Source organism: Neophocaena asiaeorientalis, unplaced genomic scaffold (genome assembly GCF_003031525.2).
Source record: "Neophocaena asiaeorientalis asiaeorientalis breed wild unplaced genomic scaffold, Neophocaena_asiaeorientalis_V1.1 scaffold197, whole genome shotgun sequence".
Taxonomy (NCBI): Eukaryota; Metazoa; Chordata; class Mammalia; order Artiodactyla; family Phocoenidae; genus Neophocaena; species Neophocaena asiaeorientalis.
The window spans coordinates 3,775,422-3,802,611 of record NW_020174703.1 but is presented as its reverse complement, the minus strand read 5'-3'; the positions used below and the strand labels follow the sequence as shown (position 1 = coordinate 3,802,611).

Below are 27,190 nucleotides of genomic sequence, written 5' to 3'. Positions count from 1 at the left end.
TTTCATATTCTCTTATGTTCTTCTTTCCTTTTTTAAACATCTTTATTGGAGTATAACTGCTTTACAATGGTGTGTTACTTTCTGCTTTATAACAAAGTGAATCACTTATACATTACATATATACATATATCCCCATATTCCTTCCCTCTTGCGACTCCCTCCCTCTCACGCTCCCTATCCCACCCCTCTAGGTGGTCATAAACCACCGAACTGATCTCCCTGTGCTATGCGGCTGCTTCCCACTAGCTTTTTATTTTACATTTGGTAGTGTATATATGTCCATAGCACTCTCTCACTTTGTCCCAGCTTACCCTTCCCCCTCCCCATAACTTCAAGTCCATTCTCTAGTAGGTCTCTGTCTTTATTCCTGTCTTGCCCCTAGGTTTTTCATGACCATTTTTTTATTTATTAGATTCCATATGTATGTGTTAGCATATGGTATTTGTTTTCCTCTTTCTGACTTACTTCATTCTGTATGACAGACTCTAGGTCCATCCACCTCACTACAAATAACTTAATTTCGTTTCTTTTTATGGCTGAGTAATATTCCATTGTATATATGTACCACATCTTCTTTATCCATTCATCTGTTGATGGACACTTAGGTTTCTTCCATGTCCAGGCTATTATAAATAGAGCTGCAATGAACATTGTGGTACATGACGCTTTTTCAATTATGGTTTTCTCAGGGTATATGCCCAGTAGTGGGATTGCTGGATCATATGGTAGTTCTATTTTTAGTTTTTTAAGGAACCTCCATACTGTTCTCCATAGTGGCTGTATCAATTTACATTCCCACCAACAGTGCAAGAGGGTTTGCTTTTCTCCACACCCTCTCCAGCATTTATTGTTTGTAGATTTTTGATGATGGCCATTTGGACCGTGAGGTGATGTCTCATTGTAGTTTTGATTTGCATTTCTTTAATGATGTTGAGCATTCTTTCATGTGTTTGTTGGCAATCTGTATATCTTCTTTGGAGAAATATCTATTTAGGCCTTCTGCCCATTTTTGGATTGGGTTGGGTTTTTTTTTCATATTGAGCTGCATGAGCTACATGTAAATTTTGGAGATTAATCTTTGTCAATTGCTTGTCAATCTATATTTGCAAATATTTTCTCCCATTCTGAGCGTTGTCTTTTCGTCTTGCTTATGGCTTCCTTTGCTGTGGAAAAGCATTTAAGTTTCATTAGGTCCCATTTGTTTATTTTTGTTTTTATTTCCATTTCTCTAGGAGGTCGGTTAAAAAGGATCTTGCTGTGATTTATGTCATGAGGTGTTCTGCCTATGTTTTCCTCTAAGAGTTTTATAATATCTAGCCTTACATTTAGGTCTTTAATCCATTTTGAGTTTATTTTTGTGTATCGTGTTAGGGAGTGTTCTAATTTCATTCTTTTACATGTAGCTGTCCAGTTTTCCCAACACCACTTATTTAAGAGGCTGTATTTTCTCCTCTGTATATTCTTGCTTCCTTTATAAAATATAAGGTGACCATATGTGCATGGATTTATCTCTGGGCTTTCTATCCTGTTCCATCGATCTATCTTTCTGTTTTTGTGCCACTATCATACTGTCTTGATTACTGTAGCTTTGTAGTATAGTCTGAAGTCAGGGAGCCTGATTCCTCCAGCTCCGTTTATCTTTCTCAAGATTGCTTTGGCTACTCGGGGTCTTTTGTGTTTCCATACAAATTGTGAGATTTTTTTCTTCTAGTTTGGTGAAAAATGCCACTGGTAGTTTGATAGGGATTGTATTGAATCTGTAGATTGCTTTGGGTAGTACAGTCATTTTCACAATTTTGATTCTTCCAATAAAAGAACATGGTATATCTCTCCATCTATTTGTATCATGTTTAATTTCTTTCAGTGTCTTATAATTTTCTGCATACAGGTCTTTTGTCTCCTTAGGTAGGTTTATTCCTAGATATTTTATTCTTTTTGTTGCAGTGGTAAATGGGAGCGTTCTCTTAATTTCACTTTCAGATTTTTCTTCACTAGTTTATAGGAATGCAAGAGATTTCTGTGCATTAATTTTGTATCCTGCTACTTTACCAATGCATTGATTAGCTCTAGTAGTTTTCTAGTAGCATCTTTAGGATCCTCTATGTATAGTATCATGTCATCTGCAAACAGTGACAGCTTTACTTCTTTTCTGATTTGGATTCCTTTTACTTCTTTTTCTTCTCTGATTGTTGTTGCTAAAACTTCCGAAACTATGTTGAATAGTAGTGGTGAAAGTGGGCAACCTTGTCTTGTTCCTCATCTTAGTGGTTATGGTTTCAGTTTTTCACCATTGAGGATGATGTTGGCTGTGTGTTTGTCGTATATGGCCTGTTGCTACCTCTGGGGTTTTTTATTCTTCTTTCTCTAATTGCTTTACGTGTAAGCTTAGGTTGTTTATTTGAGATGTTTCTTGTTTCTTAACGTAGCATTGTATTGCTATAAACTTCCCTCTTAGAACTGCTTTTGCTGCATCCCATAGGTTTTGGGTCATTGTGTTTTCATTGTCATTTGTTTCTAGGTATTTTTTGATTTCCTCTTTGATTTCTTTAGTCATCTCTTGGTTATTAAGTAGTGTGTTGTTTAGCCTCCATGTGTTTGTATTTCTTACAGATTTTTTCCTGTAATTGATATCTAGTCTCATAGCATTGTGGTCAGAAAAGATATTTGATACAATTTGAATTATCTTAAATTTAGCAAGTCTTGATTTGTGACCCAAGATATGATCTATCCTGGAGAATGTTCCATAAGCACTTGAGAAGAAAGTGTATTCTGTTGTTTTTGGATGGAATGTCCTATAAATATCAATTAAGTCCGTCTTGTTTAATGTATCATTTAAAGCTTGTTTCTCCTTATCAATTTTCATTTTGGATGATCTGTCCATTGGTGAAAGTGGAGTGTTAAAGTCCCCTACTCTGATTGTGTTACTGTCGATTTCCCCTTTTATAGATGTTAGCATTTGCCTTATGAATTGAGCTGCTCCTATATTGGGTGCATAAATATTTACAATTTTTATATCTTCCTCTTGGATTGATCCCTTGATCATTATGTAGTGTCCTTTTTTGTCTCTTGTAATAGTCTTTGTTTTAAAGTCTGTTTTGTCTGATATGAGAATTGCTACTCCAGCTTTCTTTGATTTGCATTTACATGGAATATCTTTTTCCATCCCCTCACTTTCAGTCTGTATGTGTCCCTAGGTCTGAAGAGGGTCTCTGTAGACAGCACATATACAGGTCTTGTTTTTGTATCCATTCAGCCAGTCTGTGTCTTTTGGTTGGAGCATGCAATCCATTAACATTTAAGGTAATTATCAATGTGTATGCTCCTATTATCATTTTCTTAATTGTTTGGGGTTTCTTATTGTAGGTCTTTTCTTTCTTTTATGTTCCTGCCTAGAGAAGTTCCTTTAGCATTTGTTGTAAAGCTGGTTTGGTGTTGCTGAATTCTCTTAGCTTTTTCTTGTCTGTAAGGGTTTTAATTTCTCCATCAAATCTGAATGAGATCCTTGCTTGGTAGAGTAATCCTCCTTGTAGGTTTTTCCCTTTCATCACTTTTAATATGTCCTGCCACTCCCTTCTGGCTTGCAGAGTTTCTGCTGAGAGATCAGCTGTTAATCTTATGGGGATTCCCTTGTATGTTATTTTTCCCTTGCTGCTTTTAATATTTTTTCTTTGTTTTTAATTTTTGATAGTTTGATCAATATGTGTTTTAGCATTTTTCTCCTTGGATTTATCCTGTATATAACTCTCTGTGCTTCCTGGACTTGATTAACTTTTTCTTTTTCTATATTAGGAATGTTTTCCACTATAATCTCTTCAAATATTCTCTCAGTCACTTTCTTTTTCTCCTCTGCTGGGTCCCCTATAATTTGAATGTTGGTGTGTTTAATGTTGTCCCAGAGTTCTCTGAGACTGTCCTCAATACTTTTCTTTTTTTTTAATTTATTCTTCTCTGCATTAGTTGTTTCCATTATTTTATCTTCCAGATTACTTATCCGTTCTTCTGCCCAAGTTATTCTGCTGTTAATCCCTTCTAGAGAATTTTTAATTTCACTTGTGTTGTTCATCATTGTTTGTTTGCTGTTTAGTTCTTCTAAGTCCTTGTAAAACGTTTCTTGTATTTTCTCCATTGTATTGCCAAGATTTTGGATATCTTTACTATCATCATTCTGAATTCTTTTTCAGGTAGATTGCCTATTTCCTCTTCATTTGTTTGGTCTGGTGGGTTTTTACCTTGCTCCTTCATCTGCTGTGTCTTGCTCTGTCCTCTCATTTTGCTTAACTTACTTTGTTTGGGATGTCCATTTTGCAGGTTGCAGGTTCGTAGTTCCTGTTGTTGGTGTCTGCCCCCAGTGGCTAAGGTTGGTTCAGTGTGTTGTGTAGGCTTCCTGGTGGAGGGGACTAGTGCCTGTGTTCTGGTTCTGGTGGATGAGGCTGGATCTTGTCTTTCTGGTGGGCAGGTCCATGTCTGATGGGGTGTTTTGGCGTGTCTGTGGCCTTATTGTGATTTTAGGCAGCCTCTCTGCTAATGGGTGGGGTTGTGTTCCTGTCTTGCTAGTTGTTTGGCGTAGGGTTTCCAGCACTGTAGCTGGCTGGTTGATGAGTGCAGCTGGGTCTTGGCGTTGAGATGGAGACCTCTTGGAGATTTTCGCCATTTGATATTATGTGGAGCTGGGAGGTCTCTTGTGGACCAATGTCCTGAACTTGGCTATCCCACCTCAGAGGCACAGCCCTGATGCCTGGCTGGAGCACCAAAAGCCTGTCTTCCACACGGCTCAGAATAAAGGGGAGGGGGAAAAAAGAAAGAAAGAGGGAAGAAAATAAAATAAAATAAAGTTATTAAAATAAAATTAATTATTAAAATATCTTTAAGTAATAAAAAAAAGAAGGAAGAGAGCAATCAAATCAAAAATCAAATCCACCAATGATAACAAGCACTAAAAACTATACTAAAACAAACAAGCAAACCATAAAAAGAGGGACAGACAAATGGTAAAAATAAAGCTATAGGACAAATGGTAAAAATAAAGCTATACAGACCAAATCACACACAGAAGCATATACATACACACTCACAAAAAGAGAAAAAGGAAAAAAAATATATATCGTTGCTCCCAAAGTCCACCGCCTAAATTTGGGATGATTCGTTGTCTATTCAGGTATTCCACAGATGCAGGGTACATCAAGTTGATTGTGGAGATTTAATCCACTGCTCCTGAGGCTGCTGGGAGAGATTTCCCTTTCTCTTCTTTGTTCGCACAGCTCCCGGGTTCAGCTTTGGATTTGAACGCGTCTCTGTGTGTAGGTCACCTGAGGGCATCTGTTCTTCGCTCAGACAGGACGGGGTTAAAGGAGCAGCTGATTCGGGGGCTCTGGCTCACTCAGGCCGGGGGGAGGGAGGGGTACAGATGTGGGGCGAGCCTGCAGAGGCAGAGGCCGGCAGGACGTTGCAACAGCCTGAGGCACACTGTGCGTTCTCCCAGGGAAGTTGTCCCTGTATCACAGGACCCTGGCAGTGGCGGGCTGCACAGGCTCCCAGGAGGGGAGATGTGGATAGTGACCTGTGCTTGCTCACAGGCTTCTTGGTGGCGGCAGCAGCAGCCTTAGCGTCTCATACCCATCTCTGGGGTCCGCGCTGATAGCCGCAGCTTGTGCCCATCTCTGGAGCTCCTTTAAGTAGCGCTCTTAATCCCCTCTCCTCGTGCACCAGGAAACAGAGGCAAGAAAAAGTCTCTTACCTCTTCGGCAGCTCCAGACTTTTTCCCGGACTCCCTTCCGGCTAGCTGTGGCTCACTAGCCCTCCTCAGCCTGTGTTCACGCAGCCAACCCCAGTCCTCTCCCTGGGATCTGACCGAAGCCCGAGCTTCAGCTCCCAGCCCCGCCCATCCCGGCAGGTGAGCAGACAAGCCTCTCGGGCTGGTGAGTGCTGGTCGGCACCGATCCTCTGTGCGGGAACCTCTCCACTTTGCCCTCCCCACCCCTGTTGCTGCGCTCTCCTCTGTGACTCCGAAGCTCCCCCCTCCGCCACCCTCAATCTCCGCCCTTGAAGGGGCTTCCTAGTGTGTGCAAACCTTTACTCCTTCACGGCTCCCTCCCACTGATGCAGGTCCTGTCCCTATTCTTTTGTCTCTGTTTTTTATTTCTTCTTTTGCCCTACCCAGGTACGTGGGAAGTTTCTTGCCTTTTGGGAGGACTGAGGTCTTCTGCCAGCATTCAGTAGGTGTTCTGTAGGAGTCGTTCCACATGTAGATGTATTTCTGATTTATTTGTGGGGAGGAAGTTGATCTCTGCATCTTACTCTTCCGCCATCTTGAAGCTCCTCTCCTCTCCTATGTTCTTAGTTTGAAGAACATTGGGGTTGTCTCTCTGGCTACATCAATTTTGTAAAACTCTATAATTATAAAATTATACAGTTAAAGATAATTTGTCCAAATATGTGCATGATATTAAAGATTTTCTTTCAACAAATCAGTGGGCCTCTTGGAAAATTGTACTGTTTTACAATACAAATTTTGAAATTACTAATTTACCAAACTTTATACTACCAAAAAGAAATTTATAATACCGTTGACCCTTGAACAACACAGGTTTGACTGCACTGCACAGGTCCACTTATACTCAGATTTTTTTCAGCATTAACTTCTACAGTACTACATAACCTGCTGTTGGTCAGATCCATGGATGCAGAACCATTGTTACTGAGGAACCATGTATTCAGAGGGCCAACTATATGTTATACTGGGTTTTCAACTGAGTGGAGGGTCATCACTCCTAACCCCAACATTGTTCAGGGTTCAACTGTGTATAAATATATATGTGTGTGTATATATATATATGTATATATATATATATACACACACACACACACATACACATATTCACATAATTGTATTTATCTATATTTATGATTAAACTTAATAAGAAATATGTCCGATCTAATGTATTTGTCAGAAATGTAGATCTACTGAAAGGCATAAAAATTTGTTTAATGTATGAAAATTAATCATTTCAAGTCTTAGGAAGACTTGAAATCTAGTAAAGTTGTTAATTTTACCAAATTAATATATAAATTAGATGCAATCTCAAACAAAATAATTGGGAGGTAGTTTGATTAGTAAATTCTAATTCATCAGGAATCAAATTGATTTTTTTATGTCAAAAGAATTTTACAAAAAGAATAAAGATGGGAGATGTTCCGTGCCTAATATTGCACTATATCATAAAGTTAGCTGTAACAATTGAAACTATGTTTATGTCGTCAAGGTTCACAATGGGTACAAATTCACTAAAATGTGATAGTCTACTTCTAGACATGGAAAGAAAGAGTGATGAAGTTGATTAAGAGCATAGACTTTGGAAAGACAGACTTGGGATCAAAACTGGCTTTGCCTCTAAAACTATGATCAATAACTTAAATTACCTAAGCCTTGATTTCCTCATTTTGAAAGAAAGTAAATAATGTGCACTTATAAGACTGTTACAAGAATCAAATGAGGACAAACAACAAGCCTTAGTGCTGTACTTCACAGGTAGAAGGGGCTCCTTAAATATTAAGTTTAACTATTTGTGTTAGTTATTCTAGTTGTTTATAAGTAAAGCAGCTAAGCTCTTTTGTTACGGAATGGTATTTGGGGTGAGCAAAATTGAGATATTGTTAATTTGTGACAATGACAGTTTAACTTTGTACATAAAACAACTTTTACATCTAGCTCATGCCATCTGCAGGTTGGCACAGAGACCAGAAAATAGTGATTTTTGTGGAGTAAATGAGACACATCACCTGAAAGGGAAAAACCTATAGGGATTATATTTATTTATTTTATTGAAGTATAGTTGTTACATTATTATATTCGTTTCAGGGGTAAACTGGTAATTCAATATTTTTAGAGATTATACTCCATTTAATTTATTATTAAATATTGGCTATTGTCTGCCAATACCTGTGGCCTCATGCTCACTGAGGTTTGAGAATGACAATCTCATGTGAAAAAATCTCTGTAACATTGGCTCCTCTTCTGCTTTAGTGACCTGTTATAAATGTTGCATAGAGGCCATTTACTCCAATTATATAAATTATGTACCTAGCAGACATTTTGTAATAGCTTAATGATATTTAATGGATTGATTATACTATACTCTAATATAGACAAAAATGGAGAACTTGCCAATATAAATAAAACACCTGCTGAAATACAGGACTGTAGGAAGGCAAGAGAAATATTTGTTAGGAAAGAATTGCAGTTAGCTTTTTATAAACTGAATGGATGTGTGTAGCCAGTTTCCTCAAACTAATTATCTTTTGGAAATTTGAAAAAATTGGTGTCATGTACAATTTCTTCATTAATACATTTGTTTTTAGAGAGCAAACACCAAGTTCATATTTGCTACCATAGAGAGAGTTGTGTCAGACCTCCAAAAACAATAAAAGAATATCTATATGAGGAAAATGGTAATACTGTGTATAAATCTTACATCAGTGTATTTAAAACAACTAGGACTATATTTTTCCTTTATCAAGAATTTATTTATTTAAGCACTTACCATATGCCAAGCCCTATGCTCTGTCACTTCATACATATTCAACTCACAGTCACTGGTGGTTATTAGGAATAGTAGCAGCCTTGCTAAACTGTCATAAACTCATTCACTGGCTCATCGTTTAAAACAATAATGTATACAAAGTATGATCATAAGGAAATTTTAAGGAACATGTCTCAGGAGGCAGGCAGATGGATACAGGATGCTCTGTAAAAGGATTCCTATAGCCATTTGTCCAAGCAGAGGCTCATGGAAAACAGATTCAGTCTTTCACTTTTTCTTTAGCTACACCTGAAAGAAAACAAGAGTATGAACTAAACACAGTCAGGAGAAAATAGTGTTTATCAAGAACAAAATTAAGCTATTATTTTTATACTACATTAATGTTTTATTAATGTAGATTTTTTTATCACAGCATTGTTACCTGTTTTTATAAATGAAATAATATGGGAAGTACTCTTGCATCTGGCTTATTTTACTCAACATAATATTTTATATTCATCCATGTCATTGTGTACCATTAGTTTAATCAACTTTCTGTTGTATAGAAGTCCACTGTTTTCTTAAACACCGCAGTTTATCCATTCTCCTGTTGATGGCCTTTTGAGTTGTTTCCAGGGTTTGGTTGTAAGTAAGCTAGCTATGAATTTGTCTTTCAGTGGACATGTGCAATCATTTTCTATTCCTAGGTTTTCACCTAGAAATAGATTAGAATTGCCGTTTTGTAAGGTAGTCAGGGTCAGTGGCATAACAAGCTTATTTGACAGATGGAGTTGAAAATTTCTTAACAATGCCTCCTCTATATGATAGAAGTACTCTCAGTAATAATCACAAAATAAAATAATAATAACAATGGTAAGAAAAGAATACAAGCAATAAAAATTTTCTTTAATTTCACATTATGTCAGTAAAAAATAAAATATTATAGCATAAAAATGAAAAAGCAACAGATTAATGTTTTTAACCACATTTTTATATGTTTAAAAGAATATACATTTACATTTCTTTCACCATAATAAATAATTAATATTAGTTTCTGTTCTTATGACTCAACTTCTACAAATATGCCAATGCTCTTCCAAATTTTTATCTTTTTTTTACACTTATATTCAATAGACCTATAATCAGAGTCATCAACATCTTTGCTATAGCTGATGGAAGAACTAAAACATACACTTTGCAAACAAAAATATCCTACCTTGCAATTAGCATGCTATTTCATTTTTGTAAATTTTAAACACAGATAGAATTTTCAAGTGATTCCCATACAATGATATAATTAAAGTAACTTAAATTCTCCCTGTCTTTTTAGTCAATGTGTTCTCATTATTAATTTTTAATCTAACATTTAAATATAAGAATATGTAATGCCAATAGGATTGGAGACAAAACTTCAATCTGAGTAATTTCAAACTTTTAGAAGCTTTTCCTTTGCTGTGCAAAAGCTTTGAAGTTTCATTAGATCCCATTTGTTTATTTTTGTTTTTACTTCCATTTCTCTAGGAGGTGGGTCAAAAAGGATCTTGCTGTGATTTATGTCATAGAATGTTCTGCCTATGTTGTCTTCTAAGAGTTTTATAGTGTCTGGCCTTACATTTAGGTCTTTAATCCATTTTGAGCTTATTTTTGTGTATGGTGTTAGGGAGTGTTCTAATCTCATACTTTTACATGTACCTGTCCAGTTTTCCTAGCACCACTTATTGAAGAGGCTGTCTTTTCTCCACTGTACCTTCCTGCCTCCTTTATCAAAGATAAGGTGACCATATGTGTATGGGTTTATCTCTGGGCTTTCTGTCCTGTTCCATTGATCTATCTTTCTGTTTTTGTGCCAGTACCATACTGTCTTGTTTACTGGAGCTTTGTAGTATAGTCTAAAGTCAGGGAGCATGATTCCTCCAGCTACGTTTATCTTTCTCAAGATTGCTTTGGCTATTCTGGGTCTTTTGTGTTTCCATACAAATTGTGAAATTTTTGGTTCTAGTTCTGTGAGAAATGCCAGTGGTAGTTTGATAGGGATTGCATTGAACCTGTAGACTGCTTTGGGTTGTAGAGTCATTTTCACAATGTTGATTCTTCCAATCTAAGAACATGGTGTATCTCTATATAAGCTTATTCTTAAAATGAGTACAAATAGCTGAATTCCCATGCGTCTAGAGCAACTGTTAAATGGAAGTTCTCTGAATAAACTTCTAAACAGAATGTACTCTTTATTAATGCTTCTTTAATAACACATGCTAATTTAAATTTATATACATATGAGTAATACTTAACAGTAATGGCAGCAGTTGTTTCAAACAGACTAACAAAATATTTTTTTCACGAAGGACCATACTATTACTGGTATCATTTAGAACTGCTAACAAATAACAATAAAAAGCAGGCTTGAGAGACAGAGTCAAGATGGTGGAGTAGGAAGACCCTGAATCCCTGTATGTGTTTGAACTTAAATGACTATCATTTTAAACAAGTTGATATAGTTATAGGTCAATATGTATATATGAACATCAAGGTAACCATAAATTAAAAATCTACAATAGATACACAAAAAATAAAAAGAAAGGAACCTAAACGTAACATTAAAGAAAATCATCAAGCCACAAGGGAGTGGACTAGAAGAAGAAAAAAAGAATAGAGAAGAACCATAAAAACAACCAGAAAATGAATAACAAAATGGATATAAGTACATACTGATCAATAATTACTTTAAATGTCAATGGAGTAAATTCTCTAATCAAAAAACACAGAGTAGCCAATTGGATTAAAAAAAAATCAAGACCTATCTATATGTTGCCTACAGAAGAGTCACTTCAGAGCTAAAGACACAGATAGACTGAAAGTGAAGGAATGGAAAAAGGCAACCCATGCAAATGGAAAAAAACAAACAAAAAAATCTGGGGTAGCTATACCCATATCAGTCAAAATAGACTTTAAAACAAAGTCTGTAATAAAAGAGAAAGAACTGCTTTATATAATGATAAAGGGGTTGATCCAAGCAGAAGATATAACATAAATAAACATATATGCACGTAATATAAGAGCACTTAAATATAAAAAGCAAATATTAACAGAGAAATTGACAGTAACACAATAATGGTAGAGGACTTTAATACCCCACTTACATCAATGGATTGATCATGCAGACAGAAAGTGAGTAAAGAAACAGCAGCCTTAAATGACACATTAGACCAGATGGACTTAACAGATATTTATAGGACATGCCATCCAAAACGAGCAGAATGCAGACCTTCCGCCCTTCACAAAAATTAGCTCAAAAAGGATCACACACCTAAATATAAAATGCAAAACTATAAATCTCATAGGAAATAACAAAGGAGAAAACCTAGATGACTTGGCTATGGAGATGCCATTTTAGATACCACACCAAAGGCATAATCCATGGAAAAAAAACAAAAAACAGAACAAGCTAGACTTCATTAAAATTAAAAAGTTCTGCTCTGCAAAAGACAATGTCAATAGTATGAGTGTGTTTCGTGTTTGGTAATTGTTATCATTGTTGCTATTGTTGTGGTCATCCATTTACAATGCTTAGTGTCAGTTTATTTATCTCTTGTAAAAATAAAATACAGTGTGTGTGAAAAAAATTATGGGTAACACTAAGCAATGTGTTCTTTAATTTTTCATCAATCACATAATAAAAATTTGAATATTGAAAAAAAAATGTCAAGAGAATGATAATACAAACTACAATATGGGAAAAAATATTTGCTAGACACATCTGGTAAGACTATTGTCCAAAATATACAAAGAACTCTTAAAACTCAACAATAAGAAAACAAACAAACAAATAAAAAAAGAAAACAAACAACCCAATTTTAAAATGGGACAAAGACCTTAACAGACACCTCACCAAAGAAGTTATACAGATGGCAAATAAGCATATATAAAGATGCTCCACATCATATGTCTTCAGGGAAATGCAAATTAAAATGAGACACCACTACACATCTACTAGAATTGCCAAAATCTGGAACAGTGACAATACCAAATGCTGACAAGGATGTGGAGCAACAGAAACTCTCATTCATTGCTGGTGGGAATATGAAATGGTACAGCCACGTTTGAAGACAGTTTGGTGTTCTCTTACAAAACTAAACAGATTCTTACCATATGATCCAGCAATTACACTCCTTGGTATTTACCCAGTGTAGTTGAAAACTTATGCGCCCACAAAAAAACCTACACACAGATGTTTACAGCAGCTTTATTCATAACTGCCAAAACTGGGAAGCAACCAAGATGTCTTTTACAGTAGGTAAATAAACTGTGGTACATCCAGACAATGGAATATTATTCAGTGCTAAAAGGAAATGAGCTATCAAGCCATGAAAAGATATGGAGGAAACTTAAATGCTGTGAACCGTTAACAGCTCTTTAAAAATTGCCTTAAAAACAAAAGAGGAGAGAGTTCTGGAGATGAATGGTATTGATGGTTGCACAATAATTTGAATGTACTTAATACATACCTAACTGTTCACTGAAAAATGATTAATTTTATGTATTTTCCCACAATTTCTTAATTGAGGAAAAAATTAATTATATTTCTATATACTAGCAATGTATAATTGGAAGCCAAAAATTTAAAAACCAGTGCCATTTATAATAACTCCAAAAATATAAATACTTAGGCACTAAATCTAATAAAATATGTACAAGATCTAGATGCTGAAAACTATAAAACACTATTGAAAGAAGTCATAAAAGACCTAAGTAGAGACATACCATGCTCTGTGATTGGAAGATTCAACGTAAGATGTCTATTCTCACCAAATTGACCTACATATTTAATGCAATACCAATCAAAATCCTAGCAGAATTTTGTAGATGTAGAAAACTGACTGTAAGACTTATACAGAAGAACAAAAGAACTAGAATAACTAAAACAGCTTTGAATAAGAAGAATGAAGTTGGAGGATTTTAAGATTTATTTACAATAAAGCTACAGTGATGACAGTATTTGCAAAGGTGTAGTAACATAGGCCAATGTAACAGAATAGGCTTTCTCCTATAGGCAATATGAAAACATTTTAACCAGAGAAAAGTTAGAAAAAAGAAGTATCACTAATAGAAATCTGGCAAAAGCATACGGAAGAGAGTAAAATAGAAAGCCTGCAGCAAGGAGGCTGATTGAGGTATTTATTTATGTTAGAGGCAAAAGAGTCTAGTGGCATTGGGAAGACAAGGGAACTAAAAAGAAAAAAAAAAAAAAGAAGTTCTGAAGCAAAAAAACAAATAAACCAAAAACATTCAAGCCTTGAAAAGGTAGTGGGTCAAAGATGACTTCAAAATTTCAAGACTGGAAGAGTAGGAGAATGCTGGTAGTTTTGATAAAAGTCATGATGTTGGAAATGCAAAGACTACATTAATAAAGATGAATAAGATTGGCAGTTAACAATTATGTTAATTGTGTATTTTCAATGTACTAGACATTGTGTTAAACACATGGTATTATCCCATCAATTCTGACTATAATCCTAAGAGATAGGTCCTAGTGATGTCATCCCGAATTGACATATGAAGTAGCTGACTCAGAGAAAAATATCCAGCCATTGCCAATGTTCACACATCTAGTAAGTGCAAGAATTAGGATTTGCACCTAGGAAATCTGTTGCCAAAGATCACATTCTTAACCACTATATTTGATTGCCTCCTCAGGGATTTCAAAAATCATCTAAATCCATCTGCTTAATGAATACAGAAGAGGAAACGGAAGCCCAGAGAGGTTAAGAAGCTTTCTAAATATCATACAGTTAAGTGCCACATCCCATCCCAGAGCTGTCTCCTAGTTCCTTATCCCATGTCCTTTCAATACATTACTCATGACACGCACTTTATTTTGATGGAAAGTCTCATTTTTACTGAAGTATAGTTGATTTACAATGTTGTGTTAGTTTCTGGTGTACAGCAAAGTGATTCAGCCTATATATAGGCTTTTTTTTTCATATTCTTTTCCATTATAGTTTATTACAAAATATTGAAGATAGTTCCCTTTACTATATGGTAGGACCTTGTTGTTTATCTATTTTATATATAGTAGTTTGTACCTGCTAATCCCAAACTCCTAAGTTACGCGCCCCCCCGCCTTTCCCTTTGGTCTGTTTTCTATGTCTGTGAGTCTGTTTCTGTTTTGTAAATAAGTTCATTTGTATCACCTTTTTAGATTCCACATATAAGTGATATCATATGATATTTGTCTTTCTCTGGAAAGTTTCTTTTTCCAGTGTTCACCTCTATAGCCTAGCGTTCCCAGAGATAAAACGAAATGCTAATCTTATATCTATAAAAGATGCTTTAAAATATGCTGTGTTCAATCTTCACGCAAGGTAAATAATTGCGTTTTCCTGAATAAAAGGGAGTTTCTTTTTGCCTGAATCTTGGTATTATATTATTAATCTTTTCATTTAATTCTGCAGTATCATAAGTGCTAATCATTTAGTTTGTGGTTTTCATTTCATAAGAGAATGCTTAAACAATATTGTGTAGTCTGTGCTGCCATCTCGTGGTTATATTGTATTATTACACTATGATGAAGATTGCATTCCTGTCACCCACTTTCCACTAACGTGGAGTCCCCGCTCCCATCACTGTTGATTCTGTAACTCAGGAATGAAGTGGGAGGGGAATGAAAGAGGGCAGTGGGTTGGAAAGATGCTCTATCGGGGCTCTGGTAATTCTGGGAAACGGAAGAGAAAACACCATTTATGAGTGAGAGCAAGGTTTTTTGGAGGGATAACAAATGCCTCCTAGTGGCTGCTCTTGACATGGCCATGTTATATTGCATTTCCAATGTACCAAAGGATAGCTAGTGGGAAGCAGCCACATAGCACAGGGAGATCAGCTTGCTGCTTTGTGACCACCTGGAGGGGTGGGACAGGGAGGGTGGCAGGGAGACGCAAGAGGGAGGGCATAAGGGGTTATATGTATACGTATAGCTGATTCACTTTGTTATACAGCAGCAACTAACACAACAATGTGAAGAAATTATACTTCAATAAAGATGTTAAAAAAAAAAAAGCAAATGAATTGTGTGCTTAATCTCTCCAGTCTTAGTTTCCTCATATACAAAAGAGAGAAGGATGTAGGTAATCTAAATGATCTCCAAGATCTTTGCATATCAACATTCTATGACTCTACAATTTCCCACTCAGGATATTTTGCCTACTTGGCATCAGGCGGACACAGTGGGAAATCTGTGGAGGCTTGGAATTCGTTATTGTTGTTGTCAGATGTTCTTGATCCAATATAATTAAGACCTCCACTTACCTTGTGTTTTCTCTTTGTAAGCAAAATAGCTGCATATCCCAAGATGAATATTGAGGACACAGCCCTGCTATCCAAGTGTTCCCTTTGGCTCCCTGCCAAAGGAATAGAAACTGGCTGATGTCATCAGAATGGAAGGAGAGTGAACAGGAGGCAATTTACGTGAGGGAGAGCTTCAACCTTTACAAAGCCTCCAGTGACCCTGTGATTATTTTGTTTCCTGGTAGTTACCACTTTCTAATTTTGACAGATGTGGTTTTCTGCTCTTTTCTTAAGAAGCTTACTGGGTTTGCAAAGAAAGCACTAAAGGGATAAGGAGCAGATTCAGCAACAGAGACAGATGTCTTACTGTGATAGAATTGAAACCCCAAGACCTTCTGTGAGCCAACTCTTTGTATCCTAGGCCATTGCCTTATTTTTATTTTTATGCAGACTTAAAATTCATAACTAACAAATTTTAAACTGCGTTTACTCCTCTCAATGTTGATATGGATAGTTGTTCTAGCAAAGAAGATTCAATGAAGAGGTCAGATGGATTTGTCATTTTCTACAGTGTTTCTACAGTGTGTCATTTCTACAGGGCACCCTGATATGATTACGTGATGGTGAGGACGCATGTGACCTGCCAGACATTCGTGAAAAACATGTGTCCCCCAGAATAGCTCCACTGCCTGCCTGACAGGTGGATGAAATTCTACTTTAGTGCTTCATTCCTTCAGCTCAAAGTATTGTTACAAGAAATCCCCTCTTACTCTTGCCTACCCTTCATCAGCTATCAATATTTCATTATGAGCTTAAAAGTTTAGTAGTCATCAAAAGTAGTCATGAGAGGAGCTTCAAGACGGTGGAAGAGTAAGACGCAGAGTCTTCAGAGCTGCGGAGGAGACCGCAGCAACAGGGGTGTGGAGGGCAAAGCGGAGAGTTTCCCGCAGGCTCGGGCTTCGGAGGTCGGATCGCAGGGAGAGGACTGGGGTTGGCGGCGTGAACACAGCCTGAAGGGGTTAGTGCGCCACAGCTAGCCGCGAGGGAGTCCGGGAAAACATCTGGAATTGCCTAAGAGGCAAGAGACTTCTTCTAGTCTCTTGGTGCCCGAGGAGAGGGGATTAAGAGCGCCACCTAAACGGGCTCCAGAGATGGGCGTGAGCCGCGGCTATCAGCGCGGACCCCAGAGACGGGCATGAGACGCCATGGCTGCTGCTGCTGCCGCCACCACGAAGCCTGTGTGCGAGCACAGGTCACTATCCACGCCTCCTCTCCTGTGAGTCTGTGCAGCCCGCCACTGCCAGGGTCCCGGGATCCAGGGACAACTTCCCCGGGAGAACACACGGCACGCCTCAGGCTGCTGCAACGTCATGCCGGCCTCTGCTGCCACAGGCTCACCCTGCACTCCGTGCCCCTCCCTCCCCCCCGGCCTGAGTGAGCCAGAGCCCCCGAATCAGCTGCTCCTTTAACCCCTTCCTGTCTGAGCGAAGAAAAGATGCCCTCGGGAAACTACACCCACAGGTGGGGCCAAATCCAAAGCTGCACCCCGGGAGCTGTGCAAACAAAGAAGAGAAAGGGAAATCTCTCCCAGCAGCCTCAGGAGAAGCGGATTAAAGCTCCACAATCAACTTGATGTACCCTGTATCTGTGGAATACATGAATAGACAACGAGTCATCCCAAAATGAGGCGGTGGACTTTGGGAACAACAATATATACATATTTTTTCCTTTTTTCTCTTTTACTGAGTGTCTATGTGTATGCTTCTGTGTGTGATTTTGTCTGTATAGCTTTGCTTTTACCATTTGCCCTAGGGTCCTGTCTGTCCGTTTTTTGTTTGTTTGTTTGTTTTAGTATAGATTTTAGCGCTTGTTATCATTGGTGCATTTGTTTTTTTGGTGTGTTTGCTCCCTTCTTTCTTTCTTTCTATTTTTTTTATTACTTAAAATGTTTTTTAATTTTCAATAATTATTTTTTTATTTTAATAATTTTATTTTATTTTTTTATTTTTTTCTTTCTTTTTTTCTCCCTTTTATTCTGAGCCATGTGGATGTCAGGGTCTTGGTGTTCTAGCCAGGCATCAGGCCTGTGCCTTTGAGGTGGGAGAGCCAAGTTCAGGACACTGGTCCACAAGAGACCTCCCAGCTCCACGTAATATCAAACAGCGAAAGCTCTCCCAGAGATCTCCATCTCAACGCCAAGACCCAGCTCCATTCAACGACCAGCAAGCTACAGTGCTGGACACCCTATGCCAAACAACTAGCAAGACAGGAACACAACCCCACCCATTAGCAGAGAGGCTGCCTAAAATCACAATAAGGCCACAGACACCCCAGAACACACCACCAGATGTGGACCTGCCCACCAGAAAGACAAGATACAACCTCATCCACCAGAACACAGGCACTAGTCCCCTCCACCAGGAAGCCTACACAACACACTGAACCAACCTTAGCCACTGGGGGCAGACACCAAAAACAACGGGCCCTATGAGCCTGCAACCTGAGAAAAGGAGACCCCAAACAAAGTAAGTTAAGCAAAATGAGAAGACAGAAAAAAACACAGCAGATGAAGGAGCAAGATAAAAACCCACCAGACCTAACAAATGAAGAGGAAATAGGCAGTCTACCTGAAAAAGAACTCAGAGTAATGATAGTCAAGATGATCCAAAATCTTGGAAATACAATGGAGAAAATACAAGAAATGTTTTACAAGGACTTAGAATAGCTAAACAGAAAACAAACAATGATGAACAACACAATAAATGAAATTAAAAATTCTCTAGAAGGAATTAATAGCAGAATAAGAGAGGCAGAAGAACAGAGAAGTAATCTGGAAGATAAAATAGTGTAAACAGCTACTACAGAGCAGAATAAAGAAAAAAGAATGAAAAGAATTGAGGACAGTCTCAGATTCCTCTGGGACAACATTAAACATACCAACCTTTGAATTGTAGGGCTCCCAGAAGAGGAAGAGAAAAACAAAGGGACTAAGAAAATATTTGAAGAGATAATAGTAGAAAACTTCCCTAATATGGGAAGGGAAATTGTTAATCAAGTCCAGGAAATGCAGAGAGTCCCATACAGGATAAATCCAAGGAGAAACACAACAAGACACATATTAATCAAACTATCAAGAATTAGATACAAAGAAAAAATATTAAAAGCAACAAGGGAAAAGCAACAAATAACATACAAGGGAATCCCCATAAGGTTAACAGCTGATCTTTCAGCAGAAAATCTGCAAGCCAGAAGGGAGTGACAGGACATATTTAAAGTGATGAAAGGGAAAATACTACAACCAAGATTACTTTACACAGCAAGGATCTCATTCAGATTTGATGGAGAAATTAAAACCTCTACAGACAAGCAAAAGCTAAGAGAATTCAGCACCACCAAACCATAGACAAAGATGTCACAAAGAAAGAAAACTACAGGCCAATATCACTGATGAACATAGATACAAAAATCCTCAACAAAATACTAGCAAACAGAATTGAACACCACATTAAATGGATCATACACCATGATCAAATGGGGTTTATCCCAGGAATGCAAGGATTCTTCAATATATGCAAATCAATCAATATGATATACCATATTAACAAATTGCAGATTAAAAACCATATGATCATCTCAATACATGCAGAAAAACTTTTGACCAAATTCAACACCCATTTATGATAAAAACCCTCCAGAAAGTAGGCATTGAGGGAACTCACCTCAACATAATATAAGACATTAGGTGGATGGACCTAGAGTCTGTCATATGGAATGAAGTAAGTCAGAAAGAGAAAAACAAATACCTTATGTTAACAGACATATATGGAATCTAAAAAAAAAAAAGTCATGAAGAGCCTAGGTGCAGGACAGGAATAAAGACGCAGACCTTCTAGAGAATGGACTTGAGGACATGGGGAGAGGGAAGAGTAAGCTGGGACAAAGTGAGAGAGCGGCATGGACATATATACGCTACCAAATGTAAAACCCATATCTAGTGGGAAGCAGCCGCATAGCACAGGGGGATCAGCTCGGTGCTTTGTGACCACTAGAGGGGTGGGATAGAGAGAGTGGGAGGGAGATGCAAGAGGGAAGAGTGATAGGGAAATATGTATATGTATAGCTGGTTCACTTTGGTATAAAGCAGAAACTAACACACCATTGTAAAGCAATTATACTCCAATAAAGATGTTAAAAAGAAAAAAGTAGTTATGAGATGCTAGGACATAGAATTTTGATACAGAAGATTTGTAAAGCACAGATTAACTGATAAATCAGAATTTCCCAAACTGGGTGCTGTGGAGGCGCACTTTTTTTGAGGAATATTAGTAAGTCTGGTGGATTTTTTTTTTAATGGAGATCTGAGGTCAACCTAGTTTGGGAAACACACAATTCAGCAGAACTAAACAGGATTTTTTCTGATGCTTTTAATGTAACAAATATTTATTAAACACTGATTAAATGTCAAAAATGGTTACAAGTGTTTAGGATACCCCAGGGAACAAAACAGACAAAGAATGCTTCCTGTAAAGCTTACATTCTAGCATGATTAGACAGAGAATGAATAATAACTATAATAAGTAAATTGTATAAAACATGCTAAGTGGAGTGTATGGTAGATTGATAACAGGTGTTTGAAGGAAAGGGGGCATACTGCATTTTTTAAAGGGGGGTTAGGGTATGCTTCATGGAATAAACGATATTTGAGCAAAGATTTAAATTTGTTAAAGGAGTTAGTCATATAGATCCTTGGGTGGGTCAGAATCTATATGATGGGTGGGTCAGGCAAGTGTGACAATCTGTGCAAAGACCCTGCTCTGGGAGTGTGTTTGGTGTGTTACAGGAACCACAGAGGCCAGTGTTTCTACAGCCAGTGGTGGGGAAGGGAACAGTGGAGAAGGCAAGGAAGAGGAGGGAACTGTAGATTAGGTAAGGCTTTCCTAGCCTTTGTAAAGACTTTTCAAATTGAAGAAAAGGAGAAGCCATTGCAGAGTTTTGAAGAGAGGAGTTACTTGACCTGACTTATATTTTTAAAGGATCGCTGGTGGCTGTGTTGAGCATTAACTGAAACAAGGCAAGGGAAGAAGCAAGGAGACAGGCCACCACTGCAATAATTCAAGCAACAGATGATGATGACTAAAAGGCCAGGGTAGTAGCTGAGATGCTGGTGAGAAGCACTTGGATCCTGGATGTATTTTTAAGGTGGACTGGACAAGGAATGTCAGAGACAGGAGTCAAGAACGGACAGTGTTGTTATCAGTTGAGATAGAGAAGGCTATTGGTGGGCTGGGGGGAGTGATATTAACAAACTTACTTTTTGACATGTTGAGCTTTAGATACTTATCAGACATCCAAGTAAGCAGGCAGTTGGATATGTGTCTTAGTCTGTTTGGGCTGCTATCACACTATACCACACACTGGGCAGTTTATAAACAACAGAAATTTATTTCTCATAGTTCATGTCCAAGATCAGGGTGCCAGTTTGGTCAGATGAGGGCTGTGTTCCAGGTTGCAGACTTCTTGTTTTATCCTCACATGGTGGAAGGGGTGAGAGATCTTTCTGGAGCCTCTTTTATGAGACCATTCATCCCATTTTTGAGGGCTTCATCCTAATCACCTCCCAAAGCCTCCACCTACTAAAACCATCACCTTTGAGGGTTAAGATTTCAGCATTTGTATTTGGGGGACACAAATATTGAGACCATAGGAATATGAGATGGAATTCTGCGAGAAAAGCCTGGACGGATTATATAATTTGGGAGTGTATGTACAGTTCTTAAAGCCTTGAGACTGGCTGAGATCACAAAATGAGTGAGTTGGTAGGAAAGATGAGTACTAAAGTACTGAAGCGCTGAGCATAGGGCCATTCGAGTACTGTGGAAGCTGTTAGAGGAAGGGAGATAAGATAATAGAACCGAGCAGGGATGAGGAAGAGGTAAGAGGAAAACAGGTAAGTCCAGTATCCCAGAGGGCAGGTGAAGAAAATATTTCAAGAGGGAGAGCTCAGGTGTGTCGCTGTTTCCAGCAGATCTAGTAAGATAAGCACTGAAGCTAGACCACTGAACTCACAACCTCCCCATTGCTGAAGGAGGAGAGCATTTTCACTGAACCGTGTGATGTGAACTGTGAATCCACAACCTAGACTGGGGACTCACAGTTGGCAAATTATGCCCCGTGGGCTGTATCCATCCCACCAAATGGTTTTTACAGTGTTTAATTGGGGGAGAAAAGAGAAGAAGATTTCATGATACATGAAAACTCTATGAAATTCAAGTGTCAACAAACACATTTTATTGGTAAACAGACACACAAAAAAATTTTTTTTGTATAGTGTTTCCCAGACTCACTTGGCACAGAACGTTTTTTCACAAAACATCTCCAGTGTAGTCAAGAACTACTTTGGGAAATGTTGGTGTAGATCCTGGTACTTAATGAAGAGAACAGGCCCAGGTAGCAGAGAGCGCTCGGATCAAGTGTCAGGGCCCTGGATCTCATGAGATCACTAGGGTAGAAGACAAACTTTGACCATGGTGGCATCCTCCAGAAGTAGCTTAAGACCAGCAACTTTCCGCACATTTCTTCTATTGACTGGTTCTTTGCAGAAGAGGAAAGCTTACTGGCCCAGAAAGACATGAAAAAAAAAAATGCTCAAATTTCTGTAGCCATTAGGGACATTAAACTTAAAACTACAACATTGATTGGATTGGGTAACATTGAAAAGCCTGATAATATTAATGTTTAAAAAAAGATTTTAAGGGCTTCCCTGGTGGTGCAGTGGTTGGGAGTCCGCCTGCCGATGCGGGGGGCGCGGGTTCGTGCCCAGGTCCGGGAGGATCCCACGTGCCGCGGGGCGGCTGGGCCCGTGAGCCATGGCCGCTGGGCCTGCGCGTCCGGGGCCTGTGCTCCGCAGCGGGAGAGGCCACGGCAGTGAGAGGCCCGCGTACAGAAAAAAAAAAAAAAAAAAAAAAGATTTTAAGAAATGAGGGCTCTCATTCGCTTCTAATGGGGCTGTAAATTGGTACAGTCATGTTTAGGAGCGTTATGGTAGTCTCCTATAAATTTGAAGATGTGAAAATTGTTCAGCCTAGAAGTTTTACTCCTAGGTACTTACCCTAGAGAAACTGTTATGTATGAGAACAAGAAAATATTGACAAAAATTCACTGCAGGTTTGCTTATAATAGATTGTTTATCCTTGAAAAATAAGAAATAATGCCCATCAGCAAAAGAATAAATGAAATGTTAGTTATCTACACGGTGAGATACTATATGGCACTCAAAAATTAACTAGGACTGCAACTATCAACACAGTAAATCTAAGCATAATGTGGAGAAGAAAAGTATGTTGCAGAGGTAAAAGTATAATTTAACACCATTTTTATTAAGCTTTCTGAAATATGCAAAAAATCTGTACATAATATACATAATAGTATAACTGTATACAATGATAAACACTAACTAGGGGATCAAGAGAGAGGTATTTATTACATCATTCTGTATATTTGTAATATTTTATATTAGACACATATTTTAAAGAGGAAAGACATGCCAAAGAAACATAGGAGATGCATGGGCCAAGAGAAGAGATAACCCAAATCAAAATAAATTAACACCATCAAGCAATAACACAGGATATGAGATGTCAAGGAGACAAATCAATTCGAGGAAATTGAAGAATTCCTTCACAGTCTATCCCTGGGAAGAAAACAGCATTCTTCTTAAGTCCTAGTAAACAGGTCAGTTGTCGCTGGATTGCTCACCCTGTGCTTTTTCAGTTGGAGAAACTGAATTTCCCTAACCTGCCCATTCACTGGTACTTTGCATACATGGAGGGAACATTTCTACTCGATGTGTGCAAAGTAGCTTTAGGAGCCGATGTGGCCATAATTTAATTCCTTACCCACTGCCCAAGACTAATTTCTTTTTTTATTTATCTGGCTGCTCACCACATTAAACCTTAAATTGAACTACTTTTTATATCAATGGAATAAACCATCATCTAAAATATGATTATTTATTTGATAAAATAATAATTTAAGTTTGTTTGTATTCTGGCAATCTGTATGCATTTGAGAGGGAAAGATTCCTTTCTGGATTAAAAAAAACAGTCATGAGATAAAGGAAAGGATCTTTAAAACTATAACTAAAATTAAACTAATCACCTTTATTCTCATTAAGCATATTATTTTGCTGAGTCATTAAATATATTCAAATAATATTGTGTTGGATTAAGGGGACTTAATGCCTAATCTCACTTCTTTGTCTGTGGAGGACTGCAGCTGGGAGTTTATTGAGTAGGGGATCAAGCATCCCACTAAGAACCTTCCCTGGAAAGAGGGACTAAAGGATGGAAACAAAATGAAAAAATCTGCTTTGTTTTTCTTAAATTGCTGGTGATCGAGACAGATGTTTGCCTGTAAATGATGTCAATCCATTTAACCTACTAAAACAAAAGACACAGCATTGAAAACAATGTCTCTCTTTTTTCCTTGATACCTTTTTACCTGGCACTCTAATTACTTTTTTTTTTTTTTCAGTGACTCACTCCTGCCACCTCATCTCACATTTGCTCTTCCCACCCTTTTCTGACTAGAATTTGATTGCTGATGTCTGATTTACATGATCTCAATTCTTTTTTTTTTTTAGAAGATGTTGGGGGTAGGAGTTTATTAATTAATTAATTTATTTTTGCTGTGTTGGGTCTTTGTTTCTGTGCGAGGGCTTTCTCTAGTTGTGGCAAGCGGGGGCCACTCTTCATTGCGGTGCGCGGGCCTCTCACTATCGTGGCCTCTCTTGTTGCAGAGCACAGGCTCCAGACGCGCAGGCTCAGTAGTTGTGGCTCACGGGCCTAGTTGCCCCGCGGCATGTGGGATCCTCCCAGACCAGGGCTTGAACCCGTGTCCCTTGCATCGGCAGGCAGACCCTCAACCCCTGCGCCACCAGGGAAGCCCCTCTAATTACTTTTTAAAAGACACGTGAAGAAGCAATATTGGTAACAGCGTTGGTTGCATCCATCCACATTCCTTTCTTTCGGCAGAGGTGATCCCGGCTTCCCAGTTGGTCTTCTTCACCTGCATCTGGATCACACTGATGTCAAATGCTTGTGCTGCTGGTGAAATCAAGAAGCCCCACCGGCGCTGCTTCTCTTCAGTGAAGCCCACCCGGTAAGATATCCATAGTGTAGTCCCAGTTTCTCTCACCACCTGCCTCAGAACTGTATCTTTAATGGTAGCACGTATTTGTGGCAGTGATTGTCTCTAGAGATAGCATTCACCCATCAAAATAAATCACCTCTAATGAGCATAGAAAGAGCAGAATCTGGGGTTTCTGCTGGCATTTGCTTGCTTATTTTTGGAGAAAACAGTTAAAGGGCTCATGTATGAATCTTCTTTCAAGGATTGTATTTCTCCAATGAGTAATGCATTTATTATAAATAACAACATGAGTTTAATGTGCCTTCAAAATTTTTTGAGTAGAAATCGGTCTAAGCACAAATTTCTAATGTCAAGTACTTGCAGAGTGTATAGTTCTGTATATCCATGAGACAGTACTGAAAGACATTAAAGCCATTTGTTGTTTTTTAAAATTCATTTTCCATTTTGAAATATCATCCTGAATGTCAATACATCATCATTATTATCTTATCAATAATCAGAGTATGTTTGGACCTGCTAGTGAAGCGGCATAGCTCTCTACTAGAATGACCAGTTCATCCTGATTTGCCTGGGGTTCCATGGTCTTTAGCACTAGAAGTCCCAGGAACCCCCTCAGTCGCAGACAAACTAGAACGATTAGTCACCCTACCACCCTTTAATAACCAAGAAATGACCTCCTGTTGTAGGGAAAGTCTTTCCTTTTCACCAAGCACAAGACTCCCAAAAAGACCCAGTAGGAGAAATTGAGGAATAAAGGTGAGTGATATCACCCAGCCAACCTTAGCAATCAGTGAGGTAACTTTTGTTTCAGCCAGATTGCCCTCACATCTTGGATATTTATGAAGCACTCACTATAGCATCAGGAAAGAACATAAAAATTTAATAAATCCTTCTGAAGCCTCAGGTTTAATGACCAAAAATAAAAGAGGTATGGGGGGAGGGGAGGAGAGGTCACTAGATTCCTAATTCCTGCTCTGCTCTTAAAAATCAAGGACCACCTCCCACACTTCCCTTCCAGGCTTCTGCTCCCACACGCAGATCTGAGATGCTATGAAATCTTGCCCAGTTTAAACACTTTGAGTCTCCTTCAAGGCAATTGGGCAAGCAATATTTGGGAAATGTGGGGCTATACAACCAAACTGTATGTTTTTTCAGATTGCTTATAACCTCTAGTATATTTTAGTAGTATATTTTATCGAATTTTGAAACAAATAGAGACTGCTTAAAATATCATCTACAACTCAAACAATAGGAAGTTTGTCCAGTTTGTTTGGTGGATGTGCAGATAAGAAGGGAGATGGTCATAGGAACTCATCAATCTCACCAGCACACTCTCGGTGGAAGAGTTGCTGCAGAAAAACCTACCATGTGTATTTTTTAGGTGTCATTTAAGGGACAAGAGGAGAACATCTGTTCTTTGTGGTGGGGTAGGAATTTCTCTCTTATGTTAGGTGTCTCATTTTTAGAATCTATTTAAATGAAGAGGTAATCCCGGGCTTCCTACTCCATGGGGCCAAGCATGTTTGTTTTCACTTCTCTATAACCTAAGTGAGGTACCCCTTTCAGCGATAAGCTACAACATGATTCATTAAAATTTATATCTGCTTCTTTTGTTCTTCAAAGAAAAATCCTCTAGGACACTAGGGATTGCGTACAACATTGACCCTAGTTCAGAAGCAGCCACTTAGGATGAAAGTCAGGCATTTTCCCCAGTGAACAGAATAATTCAGCCAGCCTGTTTCTGAGCTGTCGCTCAGCATTCTCTCATGAAGATTTTAAGGCATTTTGACAAAAATACTGAAATTACTGTATAGGGTAGTTTCTAGAGTAGAGAGCCCAGGATACTTTAGACCTTAGTATATGAATAAATGCTGTGAGGTCCTTTGCCCTACACACAATCTGATTATCGGTAATTAAATAAGTAATGAATGAACAATTCACTCTGTCATGATGCAAGAGAACTAATAGAATGAACATGGAAGAAAGGCCTGATCTTTCTTTGAAAATTAGGAAGTGTATCTTTATATATTAGCTTACATTTCTGTACATGATTTTGAGCCAGTTTTCCTACAATTAGGCCCTTAAATCCTTTGCTATTAACCTTTTTCATTCAGAATATAATCTTACTTTTTGCCCAAAGATTCCCTTTTTTATCGAAGTATTTTAAAAATCTTTCATCCAAACATTCCCTTTATTTTTTAAAGACAAAATGGGGGAGAGGAGGAGTGGGTGAATGAATTAAGTGT

At 38.1% G+C, this 27,190-nt stretch overlaps 1 protein-coding gene across 1 annotated transcript in view; it reads left to right on the top strand.

The window, feature by feature from the left end:
* GABRR3 (gamma-aminobutyric acid type A receptor subunit rho3) overlaps window positions 1–27,190 on the top strand; it is a 72,813-nt gene that overhangs the window by 7,913 nt on the left and 37,710 nt on the right. Inside the window, exon 2 of the mRNA XM_024759235.1 lies at window positions 24,827–24,953. Coding sequence (XP_024615003.1) covers window positions 24,827–24,953 — 127 coding nt within the window. The remainder of the gene's footprint in view (window positions 1–24,826; window positions 24,954–27,190) is intronic.